The sequence below is a fragment of the Siniperca chuatsi genome, linkage group LG12, assembly GCF_020085105.1.
Source record: "Siniperca chuatsi isolate FFG_IHB_CAS linkage group LG12, ASM2008510v1, whole genome shotgun sequence".
Lineage (NCBI taxonomy): Eukaryota > Metazoa > Chordata > Actinopteri > Centrarchiformes > Sinipercidae > Siniperca > Siniperca chuatsi.
In genome coordinates this window covers 10,643,843-10,653,303 of record NC_058053.1, presented here as the reverse complement: position 1 = coordinate 10,653,303, position 9,461 = coordinate 10,643,843, and the positions used below count along the sequence as shown (strand labels likewise).

The 9,461-nt window shown below is 42.5% G+C and overlaps 1 protein-coding gene across 2 annotated transcripts; it reads left to right on the top strand.

Moving 5' to 3' along the window:
• The first annotated feature begins 117 nt into the window (after positions 1–117).
• Positions 118–2,674, top strand: lg12h3orf38 (linkage group 12 C3orf38 homolog). Of its 2 annotated transcripts, none has more exons than XM_044215657.1 (4): positions 118–334; positions 630–802; positions 1,160–1,404; positions 1,850–2,674. In XM_044215657.1, exons 1-4 carry the CDS (start codon positions 208–210, stop codon positions 2,211–2,213), a joined length of 909 nt encoding a protein of 302 aa, XP_044071592.1. In that variant the 5' UTR covers positions 118–207; the 3' UTR covers positions 2,214–2,674. The 2 variants fall into 2 exon arrangements, with proteins under 2 accessions (XP_044071592.1, XP_044071591.1); XM_044215656.1 differs by having other exon boundaries at positions 120–334; positions 627–802.
• The last annotated feature ends 6,787 nt before the right edge of the window (positions 2,675–9,461 follow it).

Sequence of the window (9,461 nt, the reverse complement as noted above, 5' to 3'; positions counted from 1 at the left end):
TTCATTTTATAATCCTTTTGAAAAATCTGTTTTTCAACTTGAGACGGCAGTGTTTCCTACAACCGTAAAGGCAGCAAAGGTTCCTACGATACCATGGCTTTGTACGGAACGTTTCCGAGTGATACTTGTTCCGGTACGGACAATTATCTAGTAGGACAAACATACACGGCGAAGGAGAGCTTACATTTTTGTTTTGCGGTGTCGAAGATGTCAGGACTGTCAGAAACAGAGCGCGCTGGGTGTAAAAAGATACTGAAATTTATGTCAAAAGGCGACTTACTTTCTCTTAGCCACACGGTCACCAATAAGATGATAGTTGTAGAAAATACTACAGGTATGCTTTCAATCTGTGCCAGATAGCAAAGAGAAAGTTAGCTAGGATAACGTTACGATTAGTTATATTCCACTTTCTCATATGGCAGATGTAAAAAAGTTCATGTCAAATACAATTTTGTATTTGAAATTAAATGTTTGTACAAGCGGTTGTTAAAATATCCACCACTGTAAACACTTTACGGCCCGTACGCTCCGTCCAAAGCTGTGTTCAACTTGCTTGTTAACAGGATAAACAAATATACAATGCATTAAATCTTAGACTGACACCTTATGTTCATCTGTTCATATAGAAGCTATGGAAACAATTCTCTCCTTCACTTTAAATGCTGAGGAGCTCCTGAGAAGGAAGAAGGTCCTTCGCGACCTCATATTCAAGTACCTGGCCCAAGAGGGCGTGGTAATGCCCCCGAACAGCGAGAAACACCAGCTGGTGAAAAGGACGCTGGAGCTCTGGTCGTCTGGAAAGGTAGGGACAGGAGGTCAGGTCAGGACAAGGAGGAGCTAACCTTTTGAATCACTAAAAATCCTTGTCAGATGGGAGCGTCTGCTCAATAAAATGTTCTAGTTGCAAGCTTCAGACACTGCAGGACTTTTTTGCATTGCTTTCCGTAAAGTGATTGTTCCAATACAACTTTCTCTGAAGACTTTCACCAGTTCAGCCTTTGATGCAATAAGGTGCAATGTTGTCTCCCTACAAAGGAAATGTCCATTATTAGCGGTTGACACTGACAGCATGTGTTATTAGAACTTGTCTACCAAAAAGTACTCCAGGCACAACTTAGCAGTGTATTTGAGTATACCAATAATGTCTCATTCCTTTAAGGACATGGTTGACGAAAGCCATCTAGGAGAGAAGGATGAGACCAGAAAGAGACTGCCCACAGAGACAGTGTCTGAGTCCACAAACATGAAGGATGAGGTGGGCTTTGACCCATTGGTCCTTGGCCAGCAGTTCTGCCAATGGTTCTTCCAACTCTTAAACAGTCAGAACCTCTCGCTGGGCCAACAGCCCCAGGACTGGGGACCACACCACTTCTGGCCAGATGTGAAGCTATGCCTCCTCTCCAGGTAAGAACTGACTAACTGCTTGGTAGGGCAGGGCTAGACACTAACAGTTGCCAGGTTGCCATTGGCAACCATTTTGAGAAATTGGCAACCAACTCTTGGCCTTTGGTTGCCATTAGTGGCAACCACTTTTTAACATGTAAAAAAATAGGGACAGCAAACAGCAAAACATGCACCCCAAAATAAAATTTGTGTATATAAATATATATATATTTGTTTGTTGCATTAGTGATATTTATAATACTGTTGTTGGACACATGGACTGCACCAACTGTCTCATTTTTCAGCAAATAAAAACTTATACCATCATAATAATTTGAAAGATGCGATAAGCACAATTCTACACATAGGGACTTGAACTTGACCTGTGTTTTACACTAGTTACAATTAACTTGGGGAAAATAACCCAAAACTAAACAGTAATGACAGAGTTGTGCCTCTTTCTCAGAGCTGGCAGCGAGCAGATGGAGGACTTCCTGGGTGCTGAACTGGTTAGCCTTCGTCTCCTGGCCTTGACCAGGGAAGAGCGCCTCCTCCTCAGTCCCAACCTGGAGCCTCATGGCCTCAGGGCGCTGGCCTCCCCCCATGGCCTGGTACTGGTGGCCGTAGCTGGGACCATCCACAGAGATGAAGCCTGTTTGGGCATCTTTGAGCAAATATTTGGCCTCATCCGCTCCCCGCTGGAGAACAACAGCTGGAAGATCAAGTTTATCAACCTGAAGATCAGAGGGAAGGATGCTCTAGGTGGGACAGAGATGGCAGCGCCCACCTTGAGTTACAACTCTACTGAATTGCAGTTTCTCTGCAATTGATGACACTCTTTCTTTTATATTATTTACCCAGTTTTACCCAAGGTTTGACTGAGCATGCTGTCTCTAATGTACATTTGCCCAAACACATTTTCTGAGGCAGTTGTCAGAGATCGGAACTGGCAACTTTACTTACACAAACCTCCTCTCCTTAGCAGTCATGTCAAGATGTACAGGTAGGTGGACACTGTTGCATCAAAATCTACTTGGTAGGTACATCGTTGATGTGACATAAAACATGACATAATTTGAGAAAAGGTTCCCTTACTGTTTTCTGCTTTCCAGAACATGAAAGTCTCTGCTGCATCCTGTTGTAGAAATATTTTGCTTCAAACATACTGTAGTTTGATGCAAAGCAAGTTTTGCTTTTGCATCATGTGCCTTATATAAGAGAAAATACAAATACAGACATGGACGTGCTTTTGTAAATATGTATCATATCAAATATAAAGATTATATTAACAGTTGTGTACACTTGTGCTCTATGATGACCAGTAGGCCAGGTTGTGTGTGTTCATATGATAATACAAAGTCAATTCAAATTGATTTTGAACATAATCTAAGATCGCTGTGCTTTCATGGGATGAGTAAAGGTCAGCCCACAATGTTTGCAGATGTATTTGATTAGCATTGTGTGAAACAACAAAGTGAGTGTAATCATGCAAAGGTCTGTGGTGGATATATCTAAATGTCTAATATTTAGGCAGCGAACAGATGGAGGAGTTCCTGGGTACTGAACTGGTTAGCCTTCATCTCCTGGCCTTGACCAGGGAAGAGCACCTCCTCCTCAGCCCCATGGCCTCAGCTGGGGCTGTAGCTGAATGAAATGTATATATCAAAATATCTAAAATCTGATACATCCTTTCTGTACTGCAGCATTTGACATTGCAGTTTTACACCAGTTTATAGTTGTTATACATTTAAATGCTGGGGCTAAACATAGCTGTATTTAAAAGAGCTCAACCCTGTGCAATTTGGCACACACTTGTCTGCGGCAGACAGAACAAGGAGTACTTTGAATTACTTTACTTGTTCATACAGGGTCCAGATACTGTGCAGTCCCATGGCTCAGCTAAGTGTGCAGCATCAACTGATGCTGTATTATAGGCCCTAGAAAACCTGCATAATGCATAATCACATCATTCACTAAATTATTGTCAAGATGAATGGATCCTTTTTCTTTCTCACAATGTGATGCTCTATGTTCATTGTGGTATTTCACTGCAAAGAGAGATGTGTTCTTCTGATTGTCATAGTCAGAATGGATGAGTAGAATGCATTTATGTTTCTTGTTTAATTTTTGTGACTTCCACCCCTCATATACCAGCAGAAGGCAAGCATGTGTACATTGTGTACATACCATAGCCTGGCAGCTTAGTCAGTGGCTCTCAAAATGTATGAAGATTTGTTTAAGGCCAAAATTAATATTTTTGGATTTACCATGTGGTCAGGAAGAAAACCTCCATCATATTTGACTTTGACATTTTTTTTAATGCCACATGACATGCAGATGTGTTGGTCCAGCCCTTCTGGAAACAGCTACAGTTCAGCATTTGCTGTTAGAAATGATGACAACAGCAGGTCTCTCCTCACTGCACGCCTGAGAGCAATACTCTACAGGACAAATATCAGGAGATCAGGGTGATGAGGGTTAAGAGTCAGAAGGCAGGAGAGGATCCAGCCTCTTCATCATTAACACAGGACCTTAGTGTACTATAAAACAGCTGAGCAATGACTGACGAGAGACCTTAACAGACTCCCATCAGCTTTGAAAATGCAGGATTTATCCCCATAGGAGCTTTTCCTTTCTCTCTAACTGGTATTTTTAGCCACATTTCAGCTGCATAATGCAGCATTTTCACTGATATGCTATGAGTTATTTGCCCCATTAAGTGGACAAAACAATATAATTAATCTACAATACATTTCATAAGCTCCAAATTGACTCCTTTTTTCTGAAATGGATCTGGTTTTCCATTGATTCTACTCTGTCATCCTAGTCGGGGCATATAGGGTCTGGTGGGGCACAGAATATGCCAGTATGACTGTGGCTTTAGTGGGAAATGTTACATGTGGGAAATTATTCTTGGCAGCTGTTTTCAAAGGCCCCTGGAATAGTTAATATCTGTGACTGGGTCGGAGCCGCATGGCCCTTTGTGCTTTACTGGGCCATAGTTGTGGTGAGGGGAAACCACTGCAGTCATTGATCTCAGCCTGTTCACCTCTCAGAAAGAATAATAACAAGCTGCTCGCCTTCTGTCTTTATGGCACTTGGCTTCTTTGCATTTTAATAAGCGGTTTGGCCACGGGCGCAGCTCTGACGCACGGGTTCAAAAATACCGCTGCAGTGGCGTCTGCTGATGGTTTTGACTCTGAGAGGTTCTTTCCCCTTCTCTAATAGGGATGTGTGTTTCTCATAAAGAAACATGCTAAAACTTAGATCCATGGCTCTTTGAAATAGCTTATGGGTGGTGAACCATGGAGACTGCTGCTTTAATTATTAATCCATTTTTTCCACCTTTTCACATTTTGATTGTGACTGATTGGATGTTAGGTTTTAGGAGAAACAGCCTCATTACTTATCGAAGATTACTTTATTAAATGCTTCATGCTACAGCCATTTTTCACTCACTGCCAGTCTGATGGCTTTACGGATCCATTAATGCCAAAGTGTATTTTTTTAATGCCTTCAGCAGTAACTCTTAAAGTGGGGCATGGGGACACCCAAGGTTTTCTCAGGGAATTCAAGGAGTCCTTGAAGTGGTTCTGGGCATTTTGTTCAAAATGAGGAATAAGTCTCATCTTGATAGTGTTTATTAATTTAATAGAAATTATCCCAGATAGACAGAATAAGACATGGGTTTCACTTTCACTGTTAACGTCCAGCTTACAAAATAGACATTTACTCAATACTACATACATATTATTACATATTATTATATATTATATTTATTTTCATTTAGTCATTGATACGTCTATATGACTGGACCTCATACCAACATGAGGCCAGAAGAGGGCAGACAAGCTACACCAGAGAGAAGAAAGACTTTGATCCCTGGCCAAGAGAAGAGTGGGGGAAAAAATCCTTTTAACACTATTACAAGAGGAAACTCATCAATTCCTAAGAGCAATCTGAGTGAGCTGATGTTACCAGGCAATTTCTGTCTGGCCACAGCCATGAGAAAAACTGTAAATTTTTCGAGTTTGAATTGTCCTCCATTAAAGTAATGGGGTTCTAAAAGAGAGACACGTTAAACTGTTGCAGTAGGCACAAGAGCACGTATTTCACAAGTTATTGAAGTGTCAGTAATTTATCGGTACCCGTGAAGGTGTCAGAGACAGCTTTAACACAATGCTCTGCAGTCTGCACTATCTGGACAATAAAGAACTGGATTTATGAAATGGAAGAGAATCAATCAATAGGCAATGATATTTCTCCTGCTGACAAAACATGTTGGAGGAGAATTCAATCAAAGTTTGATGGAGTTGTTTTGTCGTTTTGTTGGATTTGCCCTCCCAACCCAGCAGTGTTTCATAAACCAGTACACACACACTAAAAGTGCACAGAAACAACCACATAACTGAAGGAGGGAGGTAATGAGGTCAACAGTGTTTGGCATTGGTGTTAAAGCCACAATCCACAATTCTCCAACCATATACTTTTCCTGAGGAGGGGTTTTTACTTTTTGTTTGGGTTATGGAGTTGACAGACTGCTGTGGCCTATTGCAAGATTATTATTAAGATTTTATTTGTTCTACCGCTGTACTTCTACACAAGTTAATCATCCTTACATTTTAAGTTGAGCTTAACAACAATATTACTGTTTTGAGTGTCCCCACATCTATTTTGTTAATACCCAAAGAGAAAGACATGACATCACAACATATTGTCCCATCACTTCTTGCCACAAAGTAGCGGTAATGTCCTGGAAAGGTCTACTTTGACTCAAGATGCAAGGCAAGTAATAACATTTACATTTTAAAGACATTAAACAAAGAGGGAATGAGTTCAACAACATTGTAAGATCTGTAGAATCAGGTTTGGCCTCATGTTTGTTTGACCTCACGTGACCTTTAAGCCCTTTTTGGGAATGCGCTTGAGCCTTTATTTTATGTGTGCATCACAGATTGCCCCTATAGCATCTCTCTTTATTACATTCCCCGATGTCTGAGCTGACATCATTGTTCCGTTTCAACACAAATTGGTTTGGACCGACGAGGCAGCCGTCACAGTTCATATCAGCCCCTCTCTTGGCCTGCCGGTGTATCCTTACACATGCATCATTATCTCACGTAAACAGTGGAAATGCGAGACTGCCGGGGGAATGAATGCCATTCAAGACAACAAAGCGAGGGCTGAGTGAAAAGATCCTGGGTGGTGACACTCTCGTTTAGCGTCAATTAAAGAAAACAACAAGCAGAGCCGTTTCCGAAGGCAGCTGGGTCCAATGTGTTTATTTATACTGAAGCAAATATGTATGCTTGAAGGAATGCATGCAGCCAAGGATGTTTCAATCAGAAAAACATGGAGGGAACACGGCGGTAACAAAAATGTCCCTCACATTGAGATGTACTTGAGCTTGCTACACAATGCCCTCCCCCCTTCTCTCTCTCCCTTTATCGCTTAATGTTCCTCTGTCTCTCTCCCTCTCTCGCACATTGTAGCACCACTGTGCAGCTTTGCACTGAGTCCCTTTCGTGTGCAGTGCAGGGGCCCCGGTGAGGGCCTTCCCTTGGCTCTCGAACTAAACAGAGAAGATGGTGTTATCAGAATACTGCCAGGAGGTTGTCAGCTCGTATTGGGCCAGGCTGACCGAGTGGCTGGTTGGCGGATGCGTGTCGATGCCAGGCTCCCAGCGCCTTCCCTCGGTGGACATCTGCTGTGTGTGGAAAAGCAGTGGAGTTTGTCTGTGGCTGCATCTTAATCCTCCATCTCTTCGGCTCCAGCCATGCCTGGCCGAGCAAACCAGCAGCTCTGCTCGCCTTGCTTGTATTAATTGCCCTTGCCTGGCTCGCTGTTTGCTTCTGATTACACTCATTAATTTCAATTCCCCAGGAAGCCACCACCACCGTAGCTGCCTTTGGACAGGCACACACACACACACATACTCAGACATGCACTCACTCCCCCATACATGCATGGACAGGCATACATGCATATTTGTATGGACACAATCTTGCATTTCATGTACAGTGTGAAATATTCAGCTTTCTTTAAATTGATTTCTTGGTCTTATGTTTGTCTTATTTGGCAAGGCCACATAATACTGTAATTATGGTTCAAAATATGGGGGAGGCAACTATAGAATAACTACATTTGGGTGGGTGAGAAATTGTTGGGAAAGTGATCTGAATATTACCCTCCATATCTATCATCTTAAATATTGTTTTTTAGTATTTTTCAGTGACTAATTCACTAAAAACAGCTGATTCATATCTTTAGCGTACAATGGAAGCTTCTGGTGAGTGTGTCTGTGAGTCTGTGGAAGCGAGTCATTATTAATATATGTTGACTATCATTACTTTCATGTAGCCAGTTTCCTGTGATCACATGCACAAATGCAAACACACCCTCTGTGTCATCAGTGGATGGCCATTTGTATGTCATTAGCAGCTGTGAGCTGCGTCTTCGTTCTACCTTGGCTGGTCTCTCTCTCTGTAAGACAGGGGACAACAAGAAAGCTCCTCTGACCTGCTTGTCATAAGTCAGTGTCCTCATCCCAGCAGGTGGACCACATCTGGTAAAACCCAAACATCTGGGCGGACAGGGTGGCCTCGTAATTATAGCAGTACTGCAGACTTTATTCAAAATTGGCAGGAAAAATCAATGTCAGACCATATTATTACCTGTGACTTGTTAAATTTTTTAAGCTCATACGCATACACTTTCTTCAGAGCAATTGTAGCATAATCAGCTAAAGTACGGCAGCTTAGTGGCAATACTGATGAGAGTCAGATTTTAAAACCTGTCCTTAATGAACAAACATGAAACTGTGTGTGTGTTTATCTAAAATCCACAAAATATCAGGCAATTTAAGTATCTAAAATCCACATAAACCACAGAGTGCATCATCCACAGTACTGTCATCAGCTTTTAGTTTTTTGTCCTTTAAAGTTGAGAATGACATACCAAGTGTGGCTGCTGCTCCTCCTCAGCAGCCACTAAGCCGACTTAAGGAGCAGTAAAAACCCTCCCATAATACCAAGCTGTGTGGCCTCTTGCCTTCTGTCACCCTATCACCCCAGAACCTGGGATTTTCTGTGAAAGCGGGGCTTCAGGACTGACTCATCAGACAGCTGTACCTTAAAGGGCCTAATGGGGGCGTCGCCCCGAGGGTCACTACCCTGGGCTGTGATTTGATGGCCAGGCACAAATAAAAACCCCTGAAGCTTGACAACTTCCTCGCTGAGCCCATGTAACCCAATTAGCGAACCAGTCCTCAGTCGGAGAAAATGAAAACATTCCGGACTCAAATTCCCAAGACGGCTATAGTCGTTTATTAAATCCATTTCTTGTTTCACCCTCTTCCTGAGATTTTCTAGGACTGATTTTAATGGCTCACCAAGGAGTGACTCAACAATTCAATGTCATGCCAGTGGGTTGCAAGTATACTGTACTCCTGGCTGAATCCTGCAGACAAGCCAGAGTACCTCACATCATTATGTTAACCTGCTAGTATCTTTTTAAAGGACACTCAGATAATGAGCACAGATTGCCTCAGCTCTGTGGGTGTTAAAAGACTACATTACCCAGTGGGCAGTGCAGACTGAGGGGCTAAAGATGCTGGAGGGTGAAGGCAAAGATGAGGGGAAGAGTCAGTGCTCTAGCAGAGGGTCATATTGATTGATAAAGCCCCCTGTGGATTGGGCTGTGGATTGCTAACCCTCCATAGTGTGTTTGTTGTGGGATACCAGACTGCTGCCCCGGAGGCCCCAAGCAACAGAGACAGGCAGAGAAAGACAGTGAAATCAATGACCATCTCACACAAGACTCTTATAGGTTCTTCCCAATCATCTAAAGTGGCTCCCTTGGCACCTCTACTTGCACCTACCTCCACTGAAAAAAACAGCATGATTTGTTAAAGACACTAGAGTTCAGGGAAGAATAGCAAGTGCACTAAAGCAGCAATCGATGACTGGAGAAAGACTCATTTCTCTCAAGAATAAAGGCATCATGGCATTATAAAGCAATACCACAAATTCCATCGTGTGAAAGATGAGGATGATGAGGAATTAATGTGGGGAAGGCTA

What these genes read in the sequence shown, in the direction of transcription:
- lg12h3orf38 (XM_044215656.1), top strand. Translation starts at nt 208, where the DNA reads ATGTCAGGACTGTCAGAAACAGAGCGCGCTGGGTGTAAAAAGATACTG. An exon ending in AGCTCTGGTCGTCTGGAAAG is followed by an intron (nt 803 to 1,159) that starts GTAGGGACAGGA and finishes CATTCCTTTAAG; the next exon opens with GACATGGTTGACGAAAGCCA. An exon ending in AAGCTATGCCTCCTCTCCAG is followed by an intron (nt 1,405 to 1,849) that starts GTAAGAACTGAC and finishes CCTCTTTCTCAG; the next exon opens with AGCTGGCAGCGAGCAGATGG.